Source organism: Staurois parvus, unplaced genomic scaffold (assembly GCF_062004578.1).
Source record: "Staurois parvus isolate SC_StPar_1 unplaced genomic scaffold, SC_StPar_1.0 ptg000287l, whole genome shotgun sequence".
Lineage (NCBI taxonomy): Eukaryota > Metazoa > Chordata > Amphibia > Anura > Ranidae > Staurois > Staurois parvus.
In genome coordinates, this window is record NW_028318083.1 from 20,512,026 (window position 1) to 20,528,675 (window position 16,650).

Genomic DNA, 16,650 nt, shown 5'->3' on the forward strand with positions numbered 1-16,650 from the left:
TCTCAGCAAAATAAAGCATGGAGACATGGATGGATGAACTTTCTTTGAATATTAAAAATTAATTAAATAGCATTTTCATTTTGTGGTGCTTACATGCAGTGTAGTTCCACTTTAAGTTACACTTTATTTTTTTTTAATTGAATAAGTGTGCTAAATAAAGATAATGGGTTTGATTCACTAAAACTGTAGAGTACAAAATGTGGTGCAGCTCTGCATAAAAACCAATGAGCTTCCAGTTTTTTTTGTTTAATCTTTAATCGTAACAATAGATTAAAAAATAATGTTCTTCAGCAAAGAACATACATTCCACATTAATAATTGTGCAACCAACATTGGTGAGTGCTGTAAATTGCCTCCAGCATTGTTCCTGTTTGTTCTTGCTGGAGGTTGACATTTTGTTGAAGCCCAGAGCCCTGAGCATTAGTTAAAGCAGAACTAAACCCACCTATCCTTTTCAGCCAAGGAAGCTGCTATCTGTTTGAACTGCACCTGCCTTGGAGCTGCAGATATGATCAGTTATAAAACAAGTCATTTGATAGTTTGGCTGAGAGCACAAGCAAATGTGACAATATTCCTGGCATGCTGAAAATGTAACTGTTTTTTATTGTGTTAAATCGGTTTAGTTCTGCTTTAATCTTTAGACTGTCAGCAGATCGGCCTCTACAAATTTGGCACAGTGCCTAAAAATGCCTAAAAATGGAGAGCAACTGAGCATGTGGAGAATGAGACAATATAAGCACTTATTTTTAATGTTTCACATAGCTATACCTGCAAAAGGGGCCAGCCTGAAGTGATCTAGCAAGACTTCATTTTCTGACTAGAGTTCCACTTTAATTATACAAGCTGATGATGTTAGAAGCTGATTGGCTATCATGCACAGCTGAACCAGAGTTTGCACTCTCCGGTTTTAGTAAATAAACCCCAATGTGTAAAAAAAAATACATTCTCTTTAATCCATTTCTGACCAGGCCTTTTTTGCTCACGTCTGTTTGGGTGCACCCCAATGCCCACATGTATTTTTGTGACTAGGAAAAAGTATTTGGGGGCCATTCACGCCATACCAGGGTTGCATAGGACCCCTTTATCAATGAGGAGCTAACCACTGTCTTGAGGAAGCAGTTCTTTGCAGCCAAGACATCGTACTTTTGATTTTGCGACAATAAATTTTATTTATTACAGGTATTTTTATTGTGCCAGCAATTTACGCAGCACATTACAATTTGCACATTCCCATCAGTCCTCATCCTCAAGGAGCTCACAATCTTAAGGTCCTTGTCTCCCATGTATGCATATTCATACTAGGGTCAATTTATACAGGGGCCAGTTAACCTCAATATGTCTTTGGAGTGTGAGAGGAAACGTGAGTACCCAGAGGAAACCCAGGCAAGCATAGGGAGAACATGCAAACTCTATGCAGGTATTGTCCTGGTTGGGATTCGAACTGAGGAGTCCCGTGCTGTAAGGCAGAAGTGCTAACCGTTAAACATTTTGTTGTCCTTGCTATTCTAATCCTGATATGCTGCTGACATTCTGCTACTCTGACGGAAGACATTGCCATCCATTGTATGTTCGCCATAGCACTCACTTATGAGAGGTGTGAATGTGGCAAGAGCGCACTGGGTCACACAATTTACATTTATTTCGCATGGCATGAAAGGAGCCCATATGATATACTGCACATTTATCGAGAAAACAAAAGCATTGGGATTATTTAGAAATTTTGACTTTGCTGGTTGCATAATGGTTCCATTTCAATGACTTAGAAGAGATGATCGCCATGGCAGCAAGCTAACTAGCATTTTAGGAGGCCAGCAAAGGCAAGCCTGTGTTTTTATGTCATGACGTGTTCCTTTTTAGGGATGGAACTTTGAAACACTATTTTAGAGCAGGTGACAATTATCACAGCTTTGATTAAGGGGACCCCATGGAGGTGACCCTAGAAATCAACTGCAGGGAAAAGTATCCCAAAAACATGTTCTATTGTATCTGCAGCCATAATATAATTAAGATAATGGTGGTCTAATGTTTCTAATTTTTTGTTACTTTGCCTCTTTTTTGAAGATATTTAATATGGGGAGCACAGTGGCTAAATGGTTAGCACTTCTGCCTGGCAGTACTAGGGATGTTGGTTCGAATCCCAACCACGGCACCACCTACCTGGAGTTTGCATGTTCTCCCTGTGCCTGCATGGGTTTCCTCCCATACGCCAAAGACATGCTGGTAGGTTAAATGGATCCTGTCTAAATTGTCCCTAGTATGTGTATGAATGTGAGTTAGGGACCTTAGATTTTATGCCCCTTGAGGGTTAGGGACTGATGTGAATGTACAATATATATATGTAAAGCGCTGCGTAAATTGACGGCTCTATGTAAGTACCTGAAATAAATAAAATAGCCTGTATGCCCAGTCATATAAGGTAGTCTATTGAAGTAAAGGAACTCAGACCTTGCAGAGTAAATGTGTTCATTTTTGCTGCAGTGTGACGTTGTGAGGTTTTGTGCTAAGTACAGTGAATGTATCTAATTATGCCCCAAATACGAAATAACATTTTAATATGCTAAACACTATTAAGTAAATTCATCGATGCGATGATGATGTTCATTGTACAACTTGCATATGAGCATGCTAATCTAATTTGAAAGTCAGCATTTTCTCTGTCAGCATGTCTCTGACTGCTTAAGTGTGTGTTCAGAAATGTTACATTGAACTTACAGTATGATTTTTTTTTTTTTCCCATGTAGCGGGAAACAGCAGGTTCACCTAACATGTCATGGCTGTTGTTTTTTAGGCACCTAAAGCCACCAATAGAAGACAACAGCCATTGATTTATATAGGCAGCTCTATACCCAGCATCTGTGGCTCCTGAGTGGGGAAATAGGACAGATTTTAACACTGTATGGCCCTAGGCACCCATGTGCATGAGGCCTAAGAGTGACATAGAGCTTACACATGTCTTTTCCTCTTTCTGCTTTCAGTAAGCAAATGAAGTGGAGAAAAGGGAAAGGCACAAAGGCACACTAGAAATTGTTCTTGCACATGCTGCTCTTCCCAGTTAGCTTTTCATAGCTAAAGAGTAAGTCAAACAATACAAAAGAGTTAATCCAGCAATGGCTTCCTCTTTCATGCCATTCTTGGGCATTATTAGCAGTGCCTGTTTCCCAGCTGCCCTTGGAGAATGACACATGAAATACAGTAATACCTCGGCTTACGAATTTAATTCGTTCTGAAGGACTTTTCGGATCCCCCCTCCCATCTATACCAAGGCCTTTGGGTCTGGTATGGATTTTAAAGGGGAACTCCCACGCCAAAATTAAAAAAAAAAAATTTCATGGGGGTCCCCCCAAAAATCCATACCAGGCCCTTATCTGAGCATGGAGCCCGGCAGGTCAGGAAAGGGGGGTGATGAGCGAGCCCCCCCCCCCCCAGCACCTTGTCCCCATGTTGATAGGGACAAGGGCCAATTCTCCACAACCCTGGCCGGTGGTCTGCGGGCAGGGGGCTTATCGGAATCTGGAAGCCCCCTTTAACAAGGGGGCTGCCAGATCCCAGCCTCCCCCCTATGTGAATGAGTATGGGGTACATGGTACTATGGGGTACTCATTCACAAAAAACAAAGTGCAGTGTGAAAAAAGACGTGACACGGTCTTCGACAAGTCCTTTATTAAAAGACAAAACTAAAAGAATGTCCCCCGCAGTAAATCCAACATCAATCGCGATGCCCGCTATCACTGCCGCTGCCGCCACCGACCTGAAAAAAAGAATAAAAAAATTTTTGAAAAAAGGCACCATTCCCGACAGTGGCTTCCAGATTCCTGCCTGCTCCGGTGGTTTGACAGTTCTTAAATATGTAAGGGACAGGGCCACCGGAGGACATCACAAATGTGACCCCACCCCAGGTGACATCAATGATGTCACCTGGGGCGGGGTCACTCATTTCCCATAGGAATGTAGCGGCGGTGACGGCTGACATCGGGATTGACGTTGGATCTACTATGGGGGACATTCTTTTAGTTCTTTCTTTTAATAAAGGACTTCTCAATGGCTGTGTCCTGTTTTTTTTCACACTATACTTTTTGTTTTTTGTGAATGAGTAGGGGTACCCCTTGCTTATTCACATGGGGGAGGGCCGGGATCTGGGGGTTCCCTTGTTAAAAGGGGCTTCCAGATTCTAATAAACCCCCTGCCCGCAGACCCCCAGAACCACCGGCCAGGGTTGTGGGGAAGAGGCCCTTGTCCCCATCAACATGGCACCCCCCCATGTTGAGGGCACGTGGCCTGGTATGGTTCGGGGGAGGGCGCTCATGCTCGCCTCCCCCCCCCCCCCCCTTTCCTGACCTGCTGGGCTGCATGCTCAGATAAGGGTCTGGTATGGATTTTGGGGGGGACCTCAACGCCATTTTTTTTTTTTTTTTTTTACATTTTGGCGTGTGAGTTCCCCTCAAAATCCATACCAGACCCGAAGGGCTCGGTATGGATGGGAGGGAGGACCCCACGCCATTTTTTAAATTTATTATGGTTCCAGTTTTTAAATGTAATTACCGCTTTTTGTTTTCTTCACTATAGCTCAGAAATTCAGCTGTCACTTTCCCCCCAGCTAAAAGAGAGGTTTTTCTTTTAGTTTATTGAGTTAAGAGAAACAATGTTTTATTTTAGTTTCTTAAAAGAAACAAAGTTTCTGTTTAACTCTGGGGAAAGTAACAGCTAATTCTGTGAACTATAGTGAAGAATAGAAAAAGCCGACAATTGCATTTAAAAATCAGCACTGACATACACTTCGTATTACGAAAACAATTTGTAAATGGAGGCATTATTTTCAATGGATTTTCATTCGTAAACCGAAAATTATGTTAACCAAGGCATTTGTAAACTGAGGTATCACTGTATTTAGGTTGCTTGTAATTAATACACCAATGCTTTCACATAGATTTGTAGGAAACCGTGAACTAGGCAATTAGGAGTAGCAGATTAGGGCCTAAATATTGCTGCCATACTAGAAAATGCAATTTGTGTAATAAGGTTTTTTTTTACAGTAATAGCGACTCTTCATGCATTGCTTACTATAAGAGTTCATGGTGTTTTTCTTCTGGCATCCGTGTTGCCTTTCTGTACATTGATCAGCTTAATTTATGTGTGCTGTTGCGTAGGCAGTCTGTGTGATGCTCATTTCCATGAGGAGTTGTTTCAGTGCATGTTCTGTTTTGGTTGGATTAATACATCTTGTAGACTGCTATGACATGCTTTTGCTCTGCTTTAGAGGAAGATTTTATTCCATTGCCTGTGCTTTCATTGCTATCCTGAATCCCTACTTACAGTTCAGTTTTCTTTCTTTAGATCTTCCTATAATTATTATATGCAGGTCAAGTGTGGCAAAACAGAAGGAGGAGGATACGCAGCTAGCATAAAACCATTTGTTCAGATCTTCCTTTTAAATCTGTGTCCAGGCAGCATTTTTCACAAGCATTTACTGTTTTATTTTATTTGGTCTTTTTACTATGGTATCAGGCAAATGATCAGCAAGGATTATGTTAGACTGGATTGTTGGCATCATTTAACCACTTGCCGCCCAGCCACTGTAGATATACGGTGGCAGGGCGGCACTCACAGGCAAAACCACGTTTTAAAACGTAGTTCTGCAAAACAGGTAGGGGGCGCACGCGAGGCGCGTGCACGCCCTACCTGTCCCGCGGGTGTCATCAGCGGGTCCCAGCCGCCGGGTCACGGCCAGTGATTACCGGCTTTTTGGCCGCGATGAGCTGTGATTACTTACAGATAACACGGCTGCATTGTTTACACACAGCCTTGTTATCTGTCAGTTGCTCAGCTCGTGACAAGCTGCAGAGGGTTTCTCTGCCTCGATCAGCTCCCCCCTCCAGCACACACCCCCTCCCCCTAGTAAAACACTCCCCTCACACAGTGAACACTAAAAATGTTAACCCCTTCCTCCCCAGTGACATTAGTACAGTTTCAGTGGGGTTTTTTTTCACTGATCACTGTATTGGTGTCACTGGGGATGTCAGTGACCCCAAGTCAGTTCCCCCCAGTGTCAAAATGTCCGCCACAGTCCCGCAGTCCCGCCATAAGTCGCTGGTCGCCGTCATATGTCGCTGATCGCCGCAATATGTCGTTGATCGCCACCATTATTAGTATAAATAAAATAAAAAATCCCAGTATCTTTCCCGCCATTTGTAAACGCTATAACTTTCACGTAAACCAATTAATTTACACGCATTGGGATTTTTTTTAGCAGAGACATGTCGCAGAATGCATTTTGGATGAAATTTGTGACAAAATTTGATTTTTTAATTTTTTTTACTGGACATGTTTTATAGCAAAAAGTCCAAAATATTGTTTTTTTGTCTCAAAATTGTCAGCCTTTTTTTTTATAGCGCAAAAAATTAAAAACGCACAGGCGATCAAATACCACCGAAAGAAAGCTCAATTTGTGGAAAAAAAAGGATGTAAATTTAATTTGGGTGCAGTGTTGCATGACCGCGCAATTGTCAGTTAAAGTAACGCAGCGCCATAACACAAACCTCTTCTGTAACCGCTTCCTTACCACCCTTCAGCAGAAATACTGCTACAGGGCGGCATGGGTACGCAAAATCACATATATATATATACGTAATTCGCGCTCCCGTGGTTTTCACACCCCTCCCAGATAGCGTCAGTTGCCCAACAGTACACCAGTCATCACATTTAACCCCTTGATTGCCAGGAGCACGCCCATGTACAATAAACCTCCATTGCTATTATAGTGTCTGAACGGGTCAATATCTTTGATCAGGTCAGCACTATACCAGCGTTCACATTAGTATAGCGTCCGCAAAAACGCAGCATTAGCGGGATCAGCCCCAGCACCTGCCAACACCTGCGTTAAGCCCCTACGCTAACCCCCCCTTCTCCCCCAGCAAGTGCAGTGTCAGTAGATCACTGTCACTTGATACATTGCACACAAAACCGCAGTGTTCGCAGAATCAGGCCTGATCGGCACTTGTCGGTAAATTTTGATGGCTCTCATATGCAGCAGAGTGCCAGTACTAGTACCGCTCTACCTTTTGGTGAACTGGCGAGTACCAGCGGTCTAGTACATCTTGGTCTTTCACATACCTCCTTGATTTTTGGAGCTGTTTTTCACGGAATATCTGTATGCGTTGATTGTGGATCAAAGCAGTCTATATGCACAACAATTTATCGCCGCCAACCCAAATTCAAACCTTGCCAGACGAGTCGCATGGAAACTCATTACGGTTTTCAAATTTAAATTTTTTTTGGGCCTAACCCTCAACATGGGCATTACTAAAAGAAGTGAATTTCGGTTGTATTGGTCCGCAGACCCGATTCATCATATGCCGTGTTCTCTGCTGCCATGGCCAGGCATAGATATGAGAGTATAATGTGTTTTATGCATTTCAGCGACAATACACTCTGTCATCCTCGGGGTAACCCTGAATTTGACGGCTCCACAAAATTCAGCCCCTCGCAAATCACCTTACCCTAAAGTTTGCAGATGTCTATACTCCCCAGCAAAACATCTGCGTTGATGAGTCCCTTATTATTTTTTCTGGCCGCCTTGCATTCAAACAATTTCTTCCCTGCAAGCGTGCCAGATATGGGGTCAAGATGTAGAAGACCTGTGAGAGGGCAACAGGCTATAGTTATAAGTTTTAGATTTACGAGGGAAAAGATAGTCACGTGAAGCCCCCCGGATGCCCAGACTACATGGGGAGCAGTTTGGGACTTGGTGTCATCATTTCTCCATACGGGGTACCACTTATACGTGGACAATTTTTATTCAAGCGTGCCACTATTTAGACATTTATTCAATCTTGGAACTGGCACTTGTGGCAAAGTGTGACCTAATGTGTGCCCACCATTAGAAGTGGGTGGATGCAGGGCGGTATATTCTAATAGTGGGCATACCACACACTTTTTCTGGCAGATATTTCTTCTCATTTTTTCATTCAGTCCACTGGCTGCATACAAAAAAAAAAAAGAACATAGCATATATACCCAACAAGGACCAGCGACATACTGGTACATCACTGGATTTGAATGGTTATACCAGGATGATGCCTACAGCTGCAGGCATCATCCTGGTATCGTTTTTTTCAGCCGGTGATCGGCTTTCCTGTAAAAGCAATCCTAGTGGCTAATTAGCTGCAAGATTGCTTTTACAAGCAGTGGAAGATTATGTCCCCCCTCCCCCGCTGCCTTCCACGGCCTTCTCGGGCAGTTTCGTGCCATCGGGGGAACCTGAGAATGCAGCCGGTGTTTCTGCCAGCTGACCATAGAGCTGATTGGACACCAGAATGGTGCCAAACATCTCTATAGTCTAAGAATTCGGAAGCTACAAGCATTTCATCACTTCAGTTTTGCAGGATATAAACAGCGCCATTTGTAAATTGGGAAAGCATCTGATCACACCGATTTTGGTTTGATTAGATAATGTAAGAGCAGAGGAGATATCTAGAGCCTGATAGACCCCAGATTTCTCAAAAAAGAATATATGACAATGCCCATTAAAGTTATAGGGGTTTTTTACGTTCCTTGTTATAGCATTAAAAGTGATTAAAAAAAAAAAAAAATGAAAGGTACAATGTAAAAATAATAAAAAAAAAATCAAAATAACTATAAAAAAAAAAAAAAAAAAAAAATTGCCCCTCCCATGTGCGCACACCTGTGTGCACAAGCCTTGACTCTGTGCCGTTATGTAAACAGCGGTTGAACCATGCATGTGAGGTATTGCCGTAAACGTCAGATCAAGGGCAGTAATTCTAACACTAGACCTCCTCTGTAAATCTAAAATGGTGGCTTTTAAAAGCTATTAAAGCGCTGCCTATGGATATTAAAAATGTTTGCAGTTTGTCGCCATTGAACGTGGCATGCGCAGTTTTAAAGCATGTCATGTTTGGTATCTATTTACTCGGCATACCATTATCTTTTATATTTTAAGAAATAATTGGCCAATATATTGTGTTTTTGTACATTAAAAGTAAAAAAAGTGTATTTTTTTTAAAAAAATTGCATTTGAAAAATCGCTGCGCGAGTACTATGTGCCATAAAAAATTGTAGTACCCACCATTTTATTCACTAGGGTGCCTGCTTTAAAAAAATATATAATGTTTGGGGGTTTAAATTAATTTCCTAGCAAAAAATACTGATTGTTTTCATGTGAACAAAAAGGCTTGGTCTTCAGGTGGTTAGAAGAGTGAATGAAGTGTGGCATAAACTTCTAATGCTGGGCATAAAACGCCCCCACCCCCCAAAATGACCCCTTTTTGGAAAGTAGTCACTCCAAACTATTTGCTGAGAGGAATGTTGAATCAATAGAAGAATTTATTTTTTTACCAAAAGTTTTTGGAAAATGACAAAAATAATTTTTTTTTTTTTTTTACACAAAGATGTCAATTAAATTATTTACTGCTCACACATGCCATGGTTATATGTGGAATTACTCCCCAAAATACATTTTGCTACTTCTTCTGAGTATGGGGGTACCACATGTGAGAGACGTTTTGGCAGTTTAGCCAAGTACAGGACCCCAAAATCCAATAAGCACCTTTAGGCTTTTAAAGGGCTTTATTTCCTCATTACACTTCCAGACTACCTATCACAGTTTCGGAGGCCCTGAAATGCCAGGATAGCACCTAACTCCCCCAACTTACCCCTTTTTGGAAAGTAGACACCCCAAGGAATTTGATAAGAGGCACGGTAAGTATTTTGCAGATCTCATTTGTTGCCACAAGTTTTTGGAAAATGAAGAAAAAAAACAAAAACATATTTTTTCTGTTCTTTTTTTATATTTCAAAACCTTGTGAGAAAAAATGAGATCTGCAAAATACTCACCATGCCTCTTTTTAAATTCCTTGGGGTGTCTACTTTCCAGAAAGGGGTCATTTGGGGGGGTTTGGGGCTATCCTGGCATGTCAGGGCCTTCGAAACTGTGATAGGTAGTGAGGAAGTGTAATGAGGAAGTTACGCACTTTCAGGCTTTCAAAGTGGTCATTGGATTTCAGGCTCCTGTATGTGGCTAGGCTCCCAAAAAGTCTCACACATGTGGTATCCCCATACTCAGTAGAAGTAGCAGAATGTATTTTGGGGTGTAATTCCACATATACCCATGGCTTGTGCGAGAAAGAAATCATTTAAATGACAACTTTGTGTAAAAAAAAAAAGAAAAAAAAAGTTTTTGTCATTTTCCAGAAACTTGTGGAAAAAAATAAATCTTCCATGGACTCAATATGCCTCTCAGAAGATAGCTTAGGGTGTCTAATTTCCGAAAAGGGGTCATTTGAGGGTGTTTGTACTATTCTGGTATTTTAGCACCTCAAGAAATGTGATGGGCAGTCAGAAAGTAAAAGCTGTGTAAATTCCATTATCTATACCATAGTTTGTAGACGCTATAACTTTCACAAAAAGCAATCAATATACACTTATTGGGATTTTTTTAACCAAAAACATGTAGCAGAATACATTTTGGCCTAAATATATGACGAAATTTTAGTTTTTTTAGATATTTTTTATGATCAAAATGAGAAAATATTGTTTTTTTCAAAAAAATGTTTTTTCTTCAAAACTTTTTCTGGCTATAGCGCCAAAAATAAAAAGTGCACAGGTGATAAAATACCACCAAAAGAATGCTCTATTTGTGTTAAAAAAATGACATAAATTTCATTTATGTACAATATTGCATGACCGCACAATTGTCCGTTAAACTAGCGCAGCGCTGTATAGCAAAAAAATGTCGTAAATTGCAGTATCTATACCATAGTTTGTAGACGCTATAACTTTCACACAAAGCAATCAATATACACTTATTGGGATTTTTTTTACCAAAAACATGTAGCAGAATACATTTTGGCCTAAATTTATAACCAACTTTGAGTTTACTATGTATTTTTTATAGCTGAAAGTAAAAAATATTGTTTTTCTTCAAAATATTTGGTCTTTTTTTGTTTATAGCGTAAAAAATAAAAAGCGCACAGGTGGTCAAATACCACCGAAAGAAAGCTCTATTTGTGTGAAAAAAAGGACGTAAATTTCGTTTAGGTGCAGCATTGCATGACCGCACAATTATCAGTTGAATTAGTGCAGCGCCAAGTAGCAAAAAGAGGCCTGGTCATTAAGGGGGGTAAATCCTCTGGAGCTCAAGTGGTTAAGAATAAAAATAAACCAAACTCCATCCATTATATGGCAACTAGGAACAGTTGGCAGTTATATTTCATGACCATGTGACTAGTTTCCTCCAAGTGGTTAGAGCAGGGGTGGGCAACTGCGGCCCTCCAACTGTTGTGGAACTACATGTCCCACGAGGCATTTCAAGACTAACAGTTACAAGGATTACTCCCAGAGACAGAGTCTTTTTGGGAAGACTGACAGTTACTTCCAGAGGCATGATGGGACTTGTAGTTCCACAACAGTTAGGGGGCACAGTTGCCCGCCCCGGATTTTGATGTGACATTGTATGCTTTTACAGTTGTAAACATAAAGTATGTTAGTGACCCCCTCTTCATTTTATTGTTGGTTGAGTTTGAGGTGTGTCCCTCTTTCCTTGTTGTACATGTGATTTGGAGAGCTCCTTGACTGGTAACAGTTGTCACTGAGTACAGCCCCATTCACGCAGGCAGTAAAAATAGGCGGGTGATCTGTGGCGCCACTCAGGTCTGTTCACATTGCCACAGGCTTGATGTTTAACAGTGCTGCAATTTATACTCACCATATCTCATTTGGCAGGCATTTTGCTTGCCAAATGTACCAACTGAAGTTAATGGAACTGCACAGCAACCGTGTGCCAAATGTTTGTCACACAGTTGCAGCATGGTACTTCAATGTATAATTTTGAATAAAAAATAAAATAATTGAAAAATGTATGCAGTTCTTTTTTAATTTTTTTTTCTAGTAGGATAGGTGCCATTTAAATAAAGTACACTTATCCTTAGGACTGTTCACACCATTGGGTCATGGTAACGTGCATTGGTGCAGTGCTGTGCCATTCATTCTGAATGGCAGCTTAATGCACTTCTTCAGCACACTTTTGTTGCAGCACTCTAATGTGCAGTGTGCATTCAGTGTGCTACACTGTGCTTACAAAATTGCTGTACATTCTATTTTAAATGAATGGGCTGTCATAATGCAGTGCTGTGAACATGCCCCTAAACTCCCTTGCCTAACTCACCCTTCCTCTTCACAGATGCGTCTTTGCTTTCAGCGGTCGGCCACTGGCGCTCCTGTTCCCCAAGTGCCCCCATAGCGAGCTGCTTGCTATCGGGGCATTTGTGCATCCTCGCTCCCGAGCCCCGCTCTCTGTGTACATAAGACAAACAGGACGCGGCTCAGTCCCACCCCTGCTCCCTCCTCACTAGCTGTGATTGACAGCAGCAGGAGCCAATGGCTCCTGGTGCTCTCTCTCAGCATATTAGAAGGCAGAGACCCAGGAGAGCAGCCGATCCTCTGCACATTGCTGGATCATGATCGGACTCAGGTAAGTATTAAGGGGGGTTGAGGGAGGAGCTGTACACTGAAGGTTTTTTTACCTTCATGCATAGAATACATGAAGGTAAAAAACCTTCAGCCTTTAGAACCACTTAAATGTTCCAAAAACGTATTCTTCCCAACTATAGTTCTGCATCCCTATGTTGAATAAAATGCTATACACGTTCAACATCAAAACCTGACACCTGTTTTGACTGCATGGGCACACATTTCCACAGACACACTTCCAAACCTTGTGGAAAGCTTTCTCCAGAGGGATGAAGCCTGTTCTAGGTTTTAGGAAGAAGATTTCTAAAAATCCCATATAGCCCAGATAGGTGTGTTTGTGTAGGTATCTGCAAACTTTTGGTTTAAAGGCTAACTTCACCTTTTTGAAAAAAAAAATGCACATATTTTGCAGGAAAAAGTTAATTTATTGTTTTTTTTCAGGGGAGCATTGCACCTGCACTCCTCCAGGCACCTGCACACGCCTGCAGCTCTGGTGCTCATACCTCTTTATGGGTTTTATGTTACAGAGCTGTAGACCATGTGATTGATCTATGAGCTTGCTAATTAGCATGCTCAGGGTCCACTGAGAACTACAAGCCATCTGACACGGCTATGTGGGTGGAGCCCTCCCTAGCCGTGCTGTTTTCAAAATGTGACAGCAGGGTGTGGAGAAAGGATCCCCTGATCACTGTCACGAGCAGGAAAGGAGGGTGATTGGGGTGTGGAGGACAGGTCTAGAGCATGTTACACCCTAAATATGGGTGTAACATGAAACATGCTCCAAAAGGTGAATTTATCCTTTAATAGTGTACTTTTGTAAACAGAAAACACCCAGAGCGTGCTCTGACATAGTGAAGTACCAGAGGTTCTCAAACATATAAGGCTACTCACTTAGCCCCGAGAGTGTGCGTCTCTGCTGCCAGTGTACATGACTACAGGTGTGAAAACACCCCAAAGCATTTGGATACCAATCAGAAGAGGGAAAGGAAGCGTTCAAAATAAAAACTACCTCTGCAAGTGCTTACTTTGGCATCACATATAATAAAATTGGAATGATGCAGAGAAGATTAGCAAGGCTCCTGCTCAAGGATGACATGCATATTCATGAAACATTTGATATTTTTTTTTAAACTTACTGTGAAAATACTGAAGATGAAAGCTCTCAATATAACTTTTGATAGGCAATTTCCAGAATTAAATTGCACTTTGTTTTAATAAGGCATTACAGTATATCATTTCATAAAGATGACATTTGTATACTGCTGTTTTGGAATGTTTCAGTAATAAAGAATATTTAAAAAAATAATAAAAAAGGAAACTAATTAAACATAGACCTTATCCTCTAAGGTAAGAAGTAATGGGACTGCAGCTGTCAGCTCAGTGGACAACAAGAGGGTTCTGGTGTGTAAGTGGTTCTGTGCACGCTGATGCAAGCAGGGCTTGGGCAAACTCCAAATGGCTGTGTACAACTACCTTTAGTTAAAGTACAATTTAGATCAGTTTTAATGTAAGATCCATACTTATTGTACTGATTTATTTTACTGATTCTTTTCAACGTTCATTTTTTAGAACTAAAATATATATATATTTTTTTTTTATCCTGTATGTCTTTGTAATTGTGTATTCTGCCACTTTTCGGAACAGCTTTGCTAGAAGAACATTTTGGAGATGTAGAGAGATGTCTGTCAGAACTGGAGGACCTGTGTGATCAGTGTGAGTTTCAGAGGTTTCAACACATACAGTATATGCAACTAGAGAACTACAAGAAGAAGAAAAGGTTAGTGTTTGTGTCATGGCCAAATGGTAGATGATCAAGATGTCTGTAAGTCATTGTTTGTGACAATTGTCAGCACCAGTTAACAGTTCTATCTCTTTCCTGCTTTTTTATTCAAGTTTTAGTATAATGTCTAGTGTCTAATATCTAGTGTTCTAGTCTTCTTCCACAAATAAAGAGTCTCACAGAGATTTTTTCACTAAAGACCTTATTTGGAACTTGGCATACAGGGTATTTCTTTCCAAATAAAGTCTAGCATTCACACAGTCTCATATATTCCTCTATATAGCAAGGTCTTATGGCACCAGACGTAACGCTGTGGATTATATGTGGTGCAGTAGGGTGCTATTATGTGGATATGACATATCCCAGCTGGCTGTTTTAGCAGTTAGTAAGTCAGAAGCAGTTTATTTAGTTTATCTTTAGCATGCTCCAGCAAATGCAAGGCAGTTAGTAAACAACATTATTAAATTACATTTTCGGACATACTTTACATATTTTTTTAATTGCATAGCTGGTATACTAATGCAAGGTGTTTGATATACCCTTGAACCTTTATTTAAAAAAAAAAAAAAAAAGCTGTATGTGGTTTAGTATACTAAAATATCTTACAGGAAGTCTTACCATTTCTGTAAATGTGTTGTTTTATTTTTTTTTAACCACAAAGTATAACTAGCAATGGACATGAAGCCTGCCAGAGACCTCAAAACCTCAATGAATTTCTAGCATATATGTATTTGAAGAAGGAGCCTGTCATGCCAAACAGTAGTATGGCTGTAGAAAGCAGCTATGTGTCAAAATAACATGTTTTCAGTATTATTTCTGTACCTGTTGTTTCACATGTGGCCCTTGCATAGAAAAAATATATATTTTAACCTTACAAACTAAATTGCTTCTTCAGCTGTGGCCATTTTTTGTAATTTTTCAGTTTGCTTTTTTATTTTTCACTTAAGCTTTCAAAGTTTGTGAAAGACCCCCCAAACCATACATTTTCTAAAAACACATAACCAGTGGAATAAAAGGAAGGTGTTACTGATTTTTTTTTAAGGCTCATGATATTTGCACACGTTTATCAAAACAATATTTTTGCTAAAAATGCTCTAAAATCTTTATTAGTGGATACATACATGGCTAAACTTACAAAACGCCTGCTAAATGCTTACTAAATGTAAAAGTTAAAACTGCACTGAGTTAATAAACAACAAATATTTGTACATTTTTTAAATTTGCTCCTTTTTGTGAAATGATGAAAACTGAATTATATTTTATGTATATATTTTTTATATTGAGTACATTTTTTTATTTTTTTTGGGGGGGGGGGGGTTGAGGCTTTGGTGAGATATCAGAGATCTAAACAGACCCCTGATGTCTCTTTTTTGAGACAGAATAAGGGACAGAAGCCTGTCCCTTTCTTAGCAGCCTCAGCTGCACTGTACATGAATGAATATGAATGAACTGTATAAATACTGTTATTCATTTACAAACGTAAGCATAGGAGACACTGTTTACTACGCTGCAGTGATGAATGGACACAGGAGCGATCAGTACTGATTGCTCACCATGTCCTTTCAAGGAAAAGAAGGGACTGGTAAATACCTCTTTACCAGCCCCTCTTACTCCACTGCTCTCCATCATGACAGTTTCCTCGTGTGCCTCAGCAGGAGCTGCAGCTGCAGCTGGTGAAAGGGAGATGAGAGAATGGTGGCCAGCAGCACAGCAAGGATGGATGCCAGAGAATCGTTGTAGGGGGCACCTGGCGTCGGTGGGGGGGAGGCATTTGGAAACACAAGACCTGACCTGTACGGACCTGGCAGTGAAAGGGTTATTCTGGCCACACAGTTTTACAATCTGATTATAAAATCTTTATTTTTCCATCACCAATATAGCAAAATAAGCTGCTTGATTGCCATAATCATTGGTAAAAATAATGGGGATTTCATAGTTAAGTTTCAATGTTTTCGCATTTTAAAATGCAGTTTTCATTCAAGGTAACCTCGGCTTATCAAATGGCTCAAGTAGGCTTTTCGGTTACCAGTGCAATGAAAGAAGTGCAGTATAGTTGATCAATCAGAATTAACTTTAATAAAGTGAGATCAATAAAATAATGTATATTCTGTTTTGTGGGTACTGAGGAACAATTGTTTGCTGAAAACATCTACTACGCTATATTACTAAAATGTTGAATACAAAAAATGTAAAAAAATATTTTCAATATCAATTGTCTCAGCTATATAAGCTATAAAAGTAGAATTCTTAAAGCTGAACTCAAGCCACTTTGTAAAATGTGCTGGCTTACCATGAGCTAGGTCCAACAAGGTGCATGGCACCTTGTGAACTTATCTCTTTGCAACTGACCATTTTATGGAGCACAGCTATCATTACACTCCTGGCGCTCT

At 40.4% G+C, this 16,650-nt stretch overlaps 1 protein-coding gene and 1 non-coding gene across 3 annotated transcripts in view; both read left to right on the forward strand.

Annotated features, from left to right (window-relative positions):
* DTNBP1 (dystrobrevin binding protein 1) overlaps positions 1-16,650 on the forward strand; it is a 179,409-nt gene that overhangs the window by 43,585 nt on the left and 119,174 nt on the right. For both annotated transcript variants that reach the window (XM_089682294.1, XM_089682293.1), the window contains exon 6: positions 14,125-14,257. In XM_089682294.1, coding sequence (XP_089538420.1) covers positions 14,125-14,257 — 133 coding nt within the window. The remainder of the gene's footprint in view (positions 1-14,124; positions 14,258-16,650) is intronic.
* On the forward strand, positions 13,498-13,604 carry LOC149458428 (U6 spliceosomal RNA). Its single transcript, XR_016313472.1, has one exon. It is a non-coding gene; the product is annotated as a U6 spliceosomal RNA (small nuclear RNA).